We start from the raw sequence: 15,203 nt of genomic DNA, 5'->3' as shown, positions 1-15,203 counted from the left end.
CAGCAGCCCGAGGCTGCACTGTCATCTCCAGCTTCTGCCCTTTCTGATCAGAGCTCAGGGAAGTTGGTGAAAATAAGAACACGTGTTTATTTCTTAGATCCTTTGCAGCAGGCTCTGTACTAAAGAATTCCACATTGGTCTCTTCATGCTTCAGACACTGACCAAAATCTATTGGGAGGAGATTATTTCAGATAGTGTCCTAGTACAAACTGTCCCATGTAGAGTGTAAACTCAGTGGGAAACCATATATCTGCCTTGAAGTGAAGAGAAACATGCCCTGATATGTGTGTGTGTGTGTGTGTGTGTGTGGGTGTGTGTGCGCGCGCATGTGTGTGTGTAAGTGCACGGGGGTGCTAGAGTCTGGGAATAAAAAAAAAAGAATGCTGTCAAGGAAGCAGTTTTTAGTGCAGATTGCAGAATTTTCCAGGCATGTGAGTAGAGGAGGGTATGGAGATGAGGGCATGGCTAGAAAAATACAGTCCTGTATTGTCATAGGAAATCCCTGGGACCAACAGCTGGCAGAGATCATTCTCCAGGACTGCCTTTCTGAAACTGATTCCTTGGCCTCAGTGACACAGGGAGCTATCCTATCATCTAACTTGTGCTTACCTTTATGAGGCACTGGGAACATGGATACCATATCCCAAATCTTCCCTGACCCTTCCTTGGACTCATGAGGAACTAGAACTCTGGAACGTGAAGTAAAGTGTCAACATTCTCATTTACCCATGCTTCTGAAGCTCCAATGACTCTCTGCTGTCTCAGAATATGGGTGGAAGGAATAGGATCAGAGGCATCTCCAGACTAGGAGGGGGATGGGATTCCAACATGGCATTGTCACTGTGTGCTCTTGGACCCACCATGGACCTGGAACATAGACCTCAGGGCTTTCTTGTACTTTCAGGCAATTGTCTCCTGTGGAATTGTGGTACTGGCCACTTCCACACTGCACTCCACTTAGCACCCAATGAGTCAAACATTAGGCATCTGTAGGGAACATATGTATGTATCCATGCTAAGAGAACTAACTGTGGGCACTCATCAACCCAAATCAGGAATCCAACAAATGATGCCATGCTTGTAACTGTAATTAAAAACAAGTAGAACCTAGGAAATCAAATATTTTATTGCATTTCTTAACAATATCCCAAATGACCATCTTTTAATCTTCTGCAAGCAAGACTCTAGGATGGAGCTCTGTGTTGTCTCCCACCCCATCAGTGTGGGGTTACAGGTGGTGGTGCAGAGCCTGAGCAAAAGAAATAAAAAAATAACATCTAGAATCCAGGTGCCAGTATTTCATGCCCATAATCCTAGATATTTAAGAGACTAATATCTGCAAGATAACAGTTCTAACCCTGATGCTAGCAAGTCTAAGGACTGCTTTTTTAACAACTCATTAACAGAAAACATAAAAGCTTCAACCAATCTATCCAGGGTTAAGGGGCCTGAGCAGGAGCCTCCGATGAAGAATAATAGTTATCTGCTGGGAAAGTCCTTCTAGTCTAGTGCCTGTTGAGTTTTCAGGATAGGGAACTTGTTTTGCCATTTGAATATTAAACATCATTCAAAAAATTATCAATACAGGCCACAGGCAGCTCTGACAAGAGCCAATGAGATGTATACTTACATCAAGTCACTCTGAAGGCCATTTACTATCTGCAGTATGAATGTTCCTCACCCTTGTGAGAGTAAAATCCCTCACATTTTGGTAAAACAAAAGAATTACTGACATCCAATGAAAACACATAATGAGTCTGTCAGGAGAGCACAGTACAGTTGGAAGCTTTTGTTCCCAGGCTCTCCATACACAACTGGGGGTACTGAAAGAAAAGTGGAATGCACCCTTCACCAAGCCAGATACCCTGACAGCGATGTACCTGCTCCAATGGCAGGATGTCTTTTACTAATTCTTAAGAAGGTTTTGCAAGGATTACAAATAGCCTTTCTTCTTCTCCACCTCCTCCTCTTTCTCTTCCTCTTCTTCTTCCTTCTTCTCTTTATTTAAATACAATTATCCATTTATAAATAAAGTTGATGGCTTGCTTATTTTCAGTCTAATAATAAGTTTGGGAATTCTTGGAGGGTGGGGATGTGAGGACGGGGTTCTGGCTCCAGCAGGTTCAGCTTCTCAATCATTACCTCTGTAAGTGACTGCTTCAGAGCTGAGTACCTGTCCCTAGGTCTCTGAGCAGGCCTTACAGCATCTAACAGGCAAATGATTTCACACAAAAAAAATAAAGAAATAATGCCTCAGCTTAACTCTATGCCAGGCCCACACTTCGACCTGAATCCTGAGATGTCCTTCCCCAAGGGTCTTCATTGGACCTTAGCCAATATACCCTGGGAAGTTCCATTTTCACTGTCTGAGACCATACAGAAATAACACAATTGCCTCATGTGTAAAAGCCTCGTGTCACACGTGTCCCTATGTGTCTCTGTTGACCCTTATCTTCTGAAAATTCCTCTGATTTATTTACTACGAAATGTGTTTCTCCCCACAAATGTCCTTTTCAAGACTCTCAGAGAGTACTTTGGTTTTCCATTCAGGTAGATGAGAAGCAGCAAATGCTGGGCCTGTCTCAGGCTATCCTAGCAGTACTTCTGGAACCCTCAAACATCTGTTTTGGTCTTGGGCTCCTTCATTGATTTTACAAATTCTTTGACTTCTTCTTCCAAGACTTTGTTCCTCCTCTCGACATCCTCCCGAGAGCGTTCCACATTGCGGAGGCTGATTTCCAATGCAGCAAATTTCTTCTTTTCACTCTCCAGCTCTTCATTGAGTCTTACCACCTTAGCCCAAACATCGTAATTTTCCTTCTCAAGACTACAAAGGAAAGAGAAGTTGTATTCATAACTGTTTTGTTACATGACAACCCCTTTGTACAACCACTTAAATTTAATTAAAAAAAATAAAGAGAATAAAAAAGGAAGTAGGACTTAAGAAGAAAGAAAGAATGGACAAATGAAAGAACAAACAAATGAAAGAAAGAACAGGGTGTTAATTGTAGATTTTCCCCTTCGCAACTCTATACTCTTGTTTAGAGGCTCTTGTTCATTTTCTTTTCCAAAACACAAGACCCAAATCCAACGGATGCCTTTTTCTCTGTCCTGCAGAAGACTTTCCAGCCAATCTGGATTCAAAGAGCAGGTCTAGGCCTCGCCTTTGTCATTTACACCATCTTATGGCATCTCTTAAGTTACTATTCTGCATGTCATTTCATGTTTTCTATCTTCAATCAGATAATAAGATCTTTGAAAGAAGGGATCATTTCTGACAGATTTGTATGTCTACCCCTATAGCAACTTAACATCTGTCCTGTTCAAAAGAATCTGTAGAGGCCACATCCATATTCCAGATTCCCAACATTTCTGGGGGATTCAGGTGGTATGATTGGAAATTTGCCTCAGAATTTCATTCTGTTGAATACTGCCTCCCTATTCCTTAAACCACTTACATGTGTCCTTCAAACTTGAGTGCCCATTTTAGCCCTTATCTCAGTCGGATATTATCTTTAAGGACCTTGACATACTCTGCATGTAACAGCCTTTCCTCAGAGCCTTATCTGTCCCTCTATACCTCTTCTTAGAGCAAAACTAATTTCATTCCTTTTGACCTTTACATTCCAAATCTAGTTTTCTTCTCCAAGTTCTCCAACCCTTTTGGCTGGGAGAAAACCCCAGGTGAGATATTATGCTAGAACCTAAGCACTACTTCTAGTGGACAGGTAGTGTTTGTGTGGGTTCTAGAGTCTGGCTGACCTATGTTAAAATCCCAACTCCATCAATGTCTGGTCACATGACCTTCAGGAATGGTTTTATACGTCCTGAGTTCCATTTCTCCTGGGAAATGAAGCTGCTACCTACTCTATAGAATTGTTGTGGATATTCAAGATCTTTCTTACACATAAAGCTGTTCTGATCAAGAGCATCCACCTCTGGTGCAGCTGGTTCTTTTCCTATCAATGATACTCCTCTGCTAGAAAGAAATGGGAGCTTTCTCTGTAATAGCTTTGATCATAGCCAAACTTTCACAGAACTCATCATTCCACAAATGATCGATTTCAGGGTCTCAGACAATAGAGCTGCCTTTTGCTTATAGGGTGACAGAGATCTGTAGGAATAATGGGTACAGGCTAACAATAATCTTCCTTTTAGGTACCTAAGTGGGTGAAGACTTCTTTAATCATTCTTATAGATGAAGTATCTATAAATATGGAAATCCATGAAGGTGCATTTCATGGCCTTATTACTAGTGTGGATATGGGCAAAACTGGTTGGGGTTATCTCTCATGATAAAGAAGTTGCTGAGAAATCGGTAATGTCATAAAAGGTCCCAAGAAGATACTACCTACTCCACAGAGCAGATTGTAAGTATAAGCATCTTAGGAACTGCATGAGACTGGGGCATTAGCTGCTTAAGGGCTCCCACTTGTGTTTCCCCCTGTAGCCTGTGTTTAATAGGAAACTGGTGAGTAGCTGAAACATGTCAGGTGGAAACTTCAGATGCTTCCGTCTTAAACAGGCTTTCTGATGGTTAAGATAACCCCACTTGGTCCTGGACTCCTGTACTTTTCCTCCTTGTCCTTGTCTCCCCCTGCTCCAGATACTTCCACCCATCCTGTGCATGAACATACCAGACCTGCTTTCTTCTTGTGATTCTCTGCACCTTGGCTTCTTTTGGCTGGCATGTTCTTCAATCTGGGCCTGACCTTCCCTCACCTTCTTTAGCCTTTTACTTAATCACCACTGTCTCTCTATTTAACATTAGAAAATGGACGTCCTGAATTCTCTAACCTCCTGACTTAGTTTTTTCCATCTGATATAACATGTTCTGCTACATGTGTTTTATTCCTGTCCACTCTCACTAGAAGAAAGCTCTCTATAAAACAGGGACTCCTCTCTTGTCTTCTTCAGTGCTGTTCCCAAGGTCTAGATTATTGCTGGCCCATTGGAGATGCTTTAAAAATATTTAAAGAATCAATGAATGACATTAATATGAAACCACTGTAAGTTTTTCTGATTTCATTAAAATATACTGAGTCTTAAGGAACCACTTGGAAATTGTTGGAAATTGTTGGTTAAGCTCCTTAGGCAAGATATTTGAATTTTCATAAATCTAATCATAAGTTTAGGATTTTCACTCAAGTAGCCATTTAAGCACTCCTCACCTTCTTCCTTATTAGACCCAACTACTATGGACTATTGTCTTTGCTAAACAGTTCATAATGTGACTCCCCATTGCTTCCAAAAGATGGAAGCCAAGTGCTTCCTAGTGCTCCTCTGCATGGAACTTACTTTTTTATCTGCTCCTCATACGTTTGCTTCTGTATTTCTATTTCCTTCCGTAGTTCCTGGACCATCCTCTGCAAAGAATCCAGTTCTTCTTCTCCAGAGTTTTTCCTTCCAGGCCCCATTTCAGAGTTTGTTCTGGAGTCACAAGCAGAGGAAGAAGACGGAACACCTGCTGTGCTCCCAGAGACCTCTGGCAGGACAGGGACATTATCATAGGTGGAAGTCCTCTGGGAGTCAGAAAGATGGCGCAAGTCCTGAGACATGGTTCTCCTGTGCCCTTCCCCTGCCTTGGCCCCTGAAGACCAAAACTCATTTTTAAAGACCTCTACTTTGTTGTTATTAGCACTTTGAAAAGCTGATGTCAAGAAACATTTCCGGTTAGGGAGAGTTTGAGTCCTTTTTCGAGATTGTATCTTCCAATCTCCTGGCTTTTCCCTAGGGGCTTTGCTGCTGTCCTCTTGTTGCTGGTCACTTGGCTGTATTCTAGTGGGACTAGTAGCATCCAAATCACTTGTCTAGAAAAAAATATTCATAGTGTTACATAGGTTTTCCCACTCACATATTATGTCCCCAAGATTAAGAATTAGAGCACTGCAAGAAAATGTGCATAGTTGCTACTCTCAGAAGACCATTACTTGTCACCTTAGTTTATTATCTGTATGGAAATTCTTCATAAGAATATTGCACTTAAAAGTTGTTCATCCTCTAGAGATGAAGTGCTGACTAAAATAATTTGTTTGCTTATGGTGAAAGAATAACTAAGGAGGTCTTTGTAACTATGACACACAGCCCAGGAATTATATAGAAAAGTTCAATAAATTTAACTGACACTGATCTGATTTCCATGACCTCCCAAATAAAAAAAAAATAGTGAAACAAGCAAATCAATCACCCCATACTAAATCAGTAAAATGAAAATGATCCCAAAGCCAAATGACAAACTGACAAAAATATTTACAATGTCTACCATAGGCAACTTTCCCTAATATATAAAGGGATACGCCTAGTAGCTATTCTCCATATTATATAAAGTTAATAAAAATTAGAAAGAAAAAGACTAACAACCAACATACAAGTATAGGACAAGATTAGACAGTTCACCAAAGGAAAAATGCAACTGGCTCATAGATGTAAAAAAAGCTTTTCATGGGCTGGGAAGGTGGCTCAGTGGTAGAGTGCTTGCCTTGCAAGCCTGAGGCCCTGGGTTCGATTCCTCAGCACCACATAAGCAAAAAGAAAAAAAGCTGGAAGTGGCGCTGTGGCTCAAGTGGTAGAGTGCTTGCCTTGAGCTGAAGAGCTGAGGGACAGCACCCAGGCCCAGAGTTCAAGTCCCACGACCGACAAAAAAAGAAAAAAAAAAGCTTTTCATAACGGTGGAAACTCATTCTTATTAAAATCATTACTACCTATCAGTCTGGTAAAACCCTCAAATTTAGCAATACACTCTGTTGTGATATTGCAGGGAAACATTATTTCATACATTGCTTTCTTATGGAAGTACAAGATAGCACAAACTCTTTCAATATTTATCATTAAAATTACATATTCAAGTCTACTTATCTGACCCAGCAATCCCATTTCTGGGAATTTATCCCAGAAATTTATCTACCTGCATACATATTGAAGCCTTGTGTAGGACTGAAAATAATTATGGTACAGGAAAACAATGGAACACTATATACATACAGGCCAAAAATGAAGTTACACGGGTAGGCTATTTATGCATAGATATGGAAAAACTCTCCAAGATAGATTGTTACATTTAAAAATATTCAAGATTCAAGTGCTAGATGGGGAGAACAGATCAAGTGGTAGAGTACCAAAATATAAGCACAAAACTCTGAATTCATATGCCAATACTTCCTGTCCCCTACAGCAAGATTCAGAGTAGAGAAGGCAAGAGTAAAAAAGTAAGAGACAGATACACAGAAAGAGAGAAAACTAGTATATTTGTGTAAACAGGGAAGTAAGGGAACAATTATATTTGCATAAAGAAACACTAGAAGGATAAGAAACTTCTAAAGGCAGGCAACAAGGATGGATACTGTGTGTGAGAATATGAGAACAGAATTGAGGGTAGCCTATTTTCTATCTTTTGGGGGTTTTGAACCAAGTGAATATACTACTTTAAAGAGTAAATTGTAAAGGCAAAAAACACCAAAGAGGATAAAAATGAACTTAAAACATAAAATGGGAAAAACAGGGGGCTCAAGCTCTCTTTCTGCCTTCCAATTCATTACCTGTTTCAGCAATAACAGCCTACTTCTTCCCTGTCATAAGCATCTGGATCCCTAAAGAAGGAACTAGACTTAAATCTTGCCTAAAGAACTGTAGTGCTGCTATCTTGGGACAACTGGTCAACCTCCCTGATTTTGGATTCTCAAAGAATGTAGATAAGGGTGTCATTTATGGGGAAGACTCTAGAGGTGATACATTTAAATTTCCCAGCACAATGGGTGCCCATAAAAAAACAATGAATAACAGACATCTATTAAATGAGCATAGCAAGGACTTTGCATGTGTATATGAGTGTGTGTGTATGAGTGTATGTGTGTGTGTGTGTGTGTGTGTGTGTGTGTGTGTGTGTGTGTGTGTGTGTGTGTGTGTGTGTGATTTCATTACATAAAGAACAGGCTTTTCTAAATTGCAGTTTCATTTTGAACAGTTAGTAAAATATACCTAGATAAGCATCAACTAAGAAAAACTATTATCTCTAAAACTACTACCTTTTACTCCCATCTTCAAGAGCACTGTAGGTAACTTATCTAGTTGACCAGAAACACTGAACACATTCCTTGGCCACACATGACAAATTAAGCTTCTATACAAAGTTCACATTCTTTACTTTAAAAAAAATTCCTATGAATACATATAAGTATTTGACCTTTGCAAATTATTGCACTCAAGTTGTCTACATTTTGGAATCTGCAGAGTTTGGGGACATTGGGAACGTGAGTTCCAAGCCTTCTGTACAAATGAGGGGCTGACATTGCCGAGAAAGCTTATCAGGGAATGAGAAATACTACACGAACACATCACATAACTCTGAGAAAGAAATCACGTTTCAGGGTTTCAGCAGGAAACCAGTCCTCTCTGGACTTCCACCCAGAGTTTTCAACAACTCTCACCAAAGTATCTGCAATGCTTTATCTATTTCCTTCCACTGAACTTCCCTAGACCATGCCTGAGAGGTCTCTCTCATAGGGTTTCAGAGAAAACCCCATTAGTCAGTCTTTGAACAATTGGCATGCCACTAATCTCACCTCCAGAGCATTTCTGACAGAGACTAAATTTTGAAAGAGACTGGGCTTCCAAGATATGTTTGAATAGGTCTGTACCAGCTATGCCCACTCTCATAGTATCACCCATAACTCCCCAAGTTGCCAGCCCAGAGTAGCCTTATGTGGAATGACCTGACTAAAGGGGGCAGGAAAGTTCTGTGAGTCTTACTGTGTTAGTGACACTTTCTGTCCTGGAAACTGGAGAGTCTTCAGTAGCATCCCAGCCTACAGAACTTCGTGGCACTGGTGGTTTCTTGGGATCATTTTTCTGGACAGGGGGAGACAGTGGTGCATCCTTGGACTTGGGAAAAAGGACTTCATGGTCTCTGATCATCATTGTCATCACTCTTTGGATCTGTGGAGTTCCTGATGGAAAGAGGCAAAAGATGTATTATGCTAGACCAGAGATAGGAGGCAGATAGCTCTCCAGGGTTGAACTTAATGAGATGGCTGCAGACTTGGCCCTACACACTCCAAAAGATTTCATTTTATCCCCTTATAGGACCCTTCCTAGTTGTTTAGTAGATTATGATGAGAAGGCTGGAAGAGAGGAAGGGTACAGAAGTGATGCTAATGAAAAAGTTGTTAAGATTATTCTCAGTCTACACTGTACCATATAACCTCTTGATCAGGTAAATAGGCCATTTAACAGGGGGGGGGGGGAAATGGAGACATTTTTCTGAGATCTTCTGGGCTCTATCTCATTAAAGATACCTACCAGTAATAATAAAAGACTAGGAAACACTCAGTAACTATTTTAGAGTAAGATTACTGTGTTCTGTGATCACTAGAAAAATCCTTGACCCATAAATTTCATCTCATAAGACTAGTTATGCGGTGGAGATAATCAGCTGAAAATGAAATACAGACTGAAAACTGCAGAGCAGTGCATGAACACAAGGGGCAGTGTTGTCACTGTTACTTTTTCTGTTCATCATCGCGAACCAGCCTATTTACCTCTCATAATCACAGCAGGGTCTTCAACCTTTGACCTGATGAGGTTCACACCAATCACGGTAGCCAGATTGTCCACACTCATCTTGTTAACAGCGCAGTTCAGCTGGATTTCATGTAGAAACCTGTGGTTAGCCAAGAAATCCCTTATAGAAAACAGGAAGTTGCCAGAAGAAAGCACTTCCAGGTACAAATGGTGTATTTATTGGATTCCAATTTTTTTCCCTCCCATTTGGAGAGTCGAACTGGACTGTTCTGCCCACAGGAGTTTATATTTCATTTGGAAAATCTAAGACCAAGGAGGGAAGAGAAACGATACAGGTTACCAAGCTGCTGAAGGCACGTCAGTGACTGAGTTTGGAGAATCAGACAAGCAGGTATCTAGATCCAGTTCAGGGAACTAAGAGGTGACTAGAAGAACTAAAATTGGTATTTGAGTGCCCCTAGATCCTGACTTTGAAAGACTTTATAGGTATAGTGCCTCCATATATATGCATATTTTTATATAGGAGTTTATAGGCATCTTGTCTTCAGAGAGGAGTAAGTTATCAGTGAGAAGTCTTAGAGATAAGGCCTCTTTGCTCTATGCTTCAGTTAGAGTAACAAGTATCTCTAACTCTCAGCAGGTGCTCAGTAACTAAAAATTCACTGGAGACGTGAATCTCTCAAATTCACTGTTAAAGAAACTGAAAGAGAATTTCTAGATATTTTTCAAAAGATGTAAAAAATGGATAGATTGAAGCAATGTAAACTCCAAATATGGAGAAAATGTTAGTGAAATAAATCATCACATCAAAATGATGAAAAATTATGAAGCCAAATATAATCTTATTTTATGACACAGGGAAATGCTCACAATATAACAGTAGCCAAAAAAAGGACACACACATGCACGCACACACACACACACACACACACACACACACACACACACACACACACAAAGGCTGATCTTGCTTTTATTCCAATTCAGCAAAATGCTCTACCAACTTTATAGTTATGTTTGAAAAGCATTTAGAAGGACATATGTTCAAGAATTCAGGTATCATTGCTGGACTAGGGGTTGAAGTTGATGTTTATTTCTTGTTTATGATTTGCTGTATCTTCCTAGTTTTCAAATCAGGTCAAAAACTACTGTTCTAATTTGGGAACTATATGTCACTATTCTTTCAAAAAAATGAAAGACAAAATTGAAGACAGTGTGAGAGGAAGACCCAGGTTCCCAGTCCAGCTGACCTATGTCAATCTGTCTGTTAGGTGTTTCTCCAGGGACAGCACAGAGATTGTCCCAGAAAGGGTAGCTCAAAATCAATTCATTCAAAGCATTAGGTTGGTCTCCAGTGAGAAAGACCAGAGATATAAGGAATCTGGAGTGCCTTGCATATTCCAGGATTACAGCACTGAGAAGGGGTGTGTTTCATTTTGTGTGTCAATCAGGTTATGAGTGAGTCTTGAAATTATCTTGTGGAAACAGAAAGCTTTCTCAATACTATGTGTGTAGAGATGAATTTTCAAAGTCCTAGACCGGAATCTGCTATCTCAGAGAGAGTCTTTCTTTCTTCTTCTACCCAGTGAATGTTTCCTGATGTGGCATCTCACCTGCAGATGTAGCTCAGGAGACTATAGTTGTCACGAGGAAGGTTGGAGAGCTGCTTTATCAACTCCTGTTGAGCCTGGGAAGAGATTTTTGATAATATTAAGAGCTGTTGTTATTCACCAGGAAGGGGAACTGGGAATAGAATTGGTAAATCTATATGAATACAACACATTGGCCAGCACCCTATTCCTACAGATTTGTGAGTTTAAAATACACAAAAAAATACACATATATATTGCTGGGAGTTGGTGTCTCACACCTATAATCCTATTTACTGAGAAGGCTGAGATCTGCAGATTACAGTTCAAAGTCAGACTGGGAAGTAAAGTTCATTAGACTGTTATCTCTAATTAATCACCAGAAAACCAGAAGAGGCACTATGGCCAAAGTTGTAGAGTGCTAGCCTCAAGCAAAAGAGTGCAAGGACAGCATCCAGGCCCTGAGCTCAAGCCCCACCGCAAACAATAAAACAAAAACAAACAACAACAAATTATACAAACATGTAAAATATGATAGCTTCTCAGAAAGTTGCAAGAAATAGTATAAAGAGGGTCTCAGCTTTTTTTTTGGGGGGGGGGAGGTCTGGTCGTGGGGCCTGAATTCTGGGCCTGGGTGCTGTCCCTCAGCTCTTCAGCTCAAGGCTAGCGCTCTACCACTTGAGCCACAGCACCACTTCTGGCTTTTTTCTTTTTGCTTATGTGGTGCTGAGGAATCGAACCCAGGGCCTCATGCATGCAAGGCAAGCGATCTACCACTTCCACCTTCCCAGCCCTGGTCTCAGCTTTTATATACTATAGTTTTCAGACTTTGTAATTAAACTATCCACCCTACTCTCAAACTTGAGCTTCTCTAAGGCACAGATTCTCTGACAATCTACATTCTCAAACCCTGGGTTAATTAATGCAAAAATGCAATGATCCAACAAGAACTAGATGACAATCAATTATCTAAGAATCACTTTCAAAGTTGTGAGGATAACTACCTAAAGAAAATAAAAATGAATTTTTTAGAAAGTCATGAGGAAAGGAAGATTCTTTGTGAATATTTCCAAGCACTGTGGCCTTGCTGAGTTCTGCTGGGCCACAGGGCTGAATTGGCCCAGTGGGAAGAGAGAGGAAAGTTCTGCAGTGGCTTTGAGTGTCAGGTCTCCTCATTCAAGGAATGCAGGCGACAGGGAACTCTTTGCTCTTTTCATCCACAGCTGCCTGTTGGGTCTGAAATCACCATCTATACTATCCTGCTTGTGAGAGTACTACAGGCATTCTTTAGAGCCCAGCACTCCCTGGACACCAATGAGCTGCCATGATGATGAAAACATGCCCTGAAATCTCATTCACTCACATCCCATCCCTACTCCTGTGATGTAATCTCTCTAGCCGAGAGAGAGTGCTGGAGAGAAGTGTGGTGAGAAGTCTCTTCTTCTGAGACAATGGATTCTTTGCAAAAGTTGCTATGTCTCACTCCTTCCAGAGACCATCACTGCCAGATTTTTCTAGAGGGGAACATATCAGACTGTCAAAGACCTCAAGTAGGGGCTGGGAAGGTGGCTCAGTGGTAGAGCGCTTGCCTTGCATGCTCGAGGACCTGGGTTCGATTCCTCAGCACCACATAAGCAAAAAGAAAAAAGCCGGAAATGGCACTATGGCTCAAGTGGTAGAGCGCTAGCCTTGAGCTGAAGAGCTGAGGGACAGCGCCCAAGCCCAGAGTTCAGGCCCCACGACCGGACCCAAAAAATAAAAAAATAAATAAATAATCTCAAGTAGGTGGAGGCTAGGAGACATTGGAAGAAGCAGGTCTCTCATGGGAAAGCGTGGGGAAGGAATATTGCCAAAAGGATCTCAGTGTCTCCTTTTCTTTCCCCAGAATGGAGGGGTGAGATGAATATCTGCCTTTGCAGCTGAATTTTAAGCCTTATTCTCTAATGTGTTGCTGCTTTCACAAAAGTGAACTGATACATCTGTATTAATGAAGACTTTTCCTTCTTCTTTTTCCTCCCCTAAAAAATTTACAACTCCTATATAAAGTGTCTTCTATCAGATTATGTGATCTGATTTTTGTTTATAACTGTAACATCTTAGATACCATTACTGTTCTCTTTCTGTTCTAATTCCAAATGTAAGATTGCCTTATTTCTTGTGCCAGGACCTACTCAAATCATAATGTTTCCTACTGTTACTCAAGATACAGATGCTTTCATCTGTGTTTTCTCACAGGAGAGATAGGCACTATTTATCTTTTCATATGTACTTTTATGTAGTCTGTGAAGCAAGCTATGCAACTAACGTCACTCGAGTGTGTTACCTTCCTTGGTCACCTAACAACTCATATCACAGTGGATATGAGAATTAGATTAAGTTGTTGCTGTGCTGTCTAATACAACAGTTATTAAAACTGAAATAAATTAAAATTAAATAAAGGTACAACTTTGCTTCTTCAGGTTCATGAGCCACATTCCGAGTGCCCAATAGCCATATATGGCTGGTGGTGATCACATTAGACATTGCAGATATACAACAGTTCCATCATTGAAGGGAGTTCAATTGGTCTAACTAAATAAGTTTAATTTCATTATGTCAAATGGCAAAATCAAAGTTAAATCTAAGTGGTAACGATCACAGGTTTTGCTGTATACCAGCTTGCTAGAGAGAGTTTGTGACACTGCCAGGACCAACAACAACAAAACTGCACTTAGTTATAATAGCAAAATGGCATAAATATATTTATGGGCCTTGGTGTTAAAAATCTCAATTAAAAGGTGGGTACTGGTGGCTCATGCCTATAATCTTAGCTACTCAGAGTCTGATATCTGAGGTTCGTAGTTCAAAGCCAACATAGGTGGAAAAGTTTGTGAGACTCTTAACCACCAAAAAGCTGAAAGTAGAGATGACTCAAGTGATAGAGTGACAGCCTTGAGTGAAAAAGCTAAGGGACAATTCCTAGACCTGAGTTCAAGCTCCAGCGTGTGCACACACACACCTACACACACACATGCACACGCACACACACCCACACACACACACACATCATGAAGGTGTTACCATCAGTTGTTAGTTCTCTAGTTGTTAAGTGCTTGCACTCTCAGGCATGATATTACAGACAGAGATTATTGACCCATGAGCAACAGTAGCTGAAAAAGATCGAAGAACAGTTCCCTGTATGTCCTCTCTAGGGCACATGCATTCCTTGAGCAACCACATGTGACATCCATGTCCATCACAGAACTGGAGCTGCCCTCCAGCTTGGCCAGCTTGGCCTTGTATCCCTGTGGGTCTCATCAAGACCACAGTACCTTTTCCATCATTTCATTTTAATTTTTGTCGTTCTACCATTTGAACCACAGCTCTACTTTCAGCTTTTGAGGGGGTGGATAAGTGGAGATCAGAGTCTCACAAACTTTCCTACCTAGGCTGGTTTCAAACCACATTCCTCAGATCCCAGCCTCCTTAGTAGCTAGGATTATAGACATCAGCCAATAGCATCCAGATCTATCTATCTATCCATCCATCCATCCATCCATCCATCCATCCATCCATCCATCTATCTATCTATCTATCATCGCTGGTCCCCAAGCTTGAACTCTAAGCATGAACATTGTCCCTGAGCTTTTGTGCTCAAGGCTAATGCTCTACTACTTGAGCGACAACTCAACTTCCTGACTTTTCTGGTTAATTGAAAATAAGAGTCTCATGGACTTTCTTGTCTGGCTGGCTTTTCAAACCATGATTCTCAAATCTCAGCCTCCTGAGTGGCCAGGATTATAGGACTAAGCCATAGGTGCCCAACTCCAGTTCTACTATTATTTTTTAAGTGAGTCTGACATAAGTGATTAAGATCCATTCCATTCCTTTCCTTTTTTATTTTATTAAATTTATTTTAAATCATCTTTAACTAATTATACAAAGGAGTTTCAGTTCAATATGTCCATTTATGAGTACAATGAATCTTGATCAGTGTCACCTTCCATCATTCTCCTCTCCATCTATCCTAACCCCAGCTATCCCTTCAAGAATCCTTTTCTTTGCTGGATTATGACATCTCATGAAGTATGGAGTCTGGTCACCACCATCAGCACCACC

At 40.7% G+C, this 15,203-nt stretch overlaps 1 protein-coding gene across 5 annotated transcripts in view; it reads right to left on the bottom strand.

Moving 5' to 3' along the window:
• Nucleotides 1-1,093: 1,093 nt before the first annotated feature.
• The window catches only part of Arhgap25 (Rho GTPase activating protein 25), a 95,372-nt gene continuing 81,262 nt past the window's right edge, over nucleotides 1,094-15,203 (bottom strand). For 3 of the 5 annotated variants that reach the window (XM_042683072.1, XM_042683073.1, XM_042683075.1), the window contains exons 7-11: nucleotides 11,130-11,203; nucleotides 9,534-9,655; nucleotides 8,746-8,942; nucleotides 5,299-5,810; nucleotides 1,094-2,827 (exon numbers count right to left, since the gene is read on the bottom strand). In XM_042683072.1, the coding sequence (XP_042539006.1) occupies nucleotides 2,614-2,827; nucleotides 5,299-5,810; nucleotides 8,746-8,942; nucleotides 9,534-9,655; nucleotides 11,130-11,203 (1,119 nt within the window). In that variant the 3' untranslated portion in view covers nucleotides 1,094-2,613. The remainder of the gene's footprint in view (nucleotides 2,828-5,298; nucleotides 5,811-8,745; nucleotides 8,943-9,533; nucleotides 9,656-11,129; nucleotides 11,204-15,203) is intronic. The other 2 variants (XR_006147883.1, XR_006147884.1) reach the window with 2 other exon arrangements.

This window comes from Dipodomys spectabilis, unplaced genomic scaffold (genome assembly GCF_019054845.1).
Source record: "Dipodomys spectabilis isolate Male_0828 unplaced genomic scaffold, ASM1905484v1 ptg000079l, whole genome shotgun sequence".
NCBI lineage: Eukaryota > Metazoa > Chordata > Mammalia > Rodentia > Heteromyidae > Dipodomys > Dipodomys spectabilis.
This window is presented reverse-complemented; position numbering and strand designations above follow the sequence as displayed.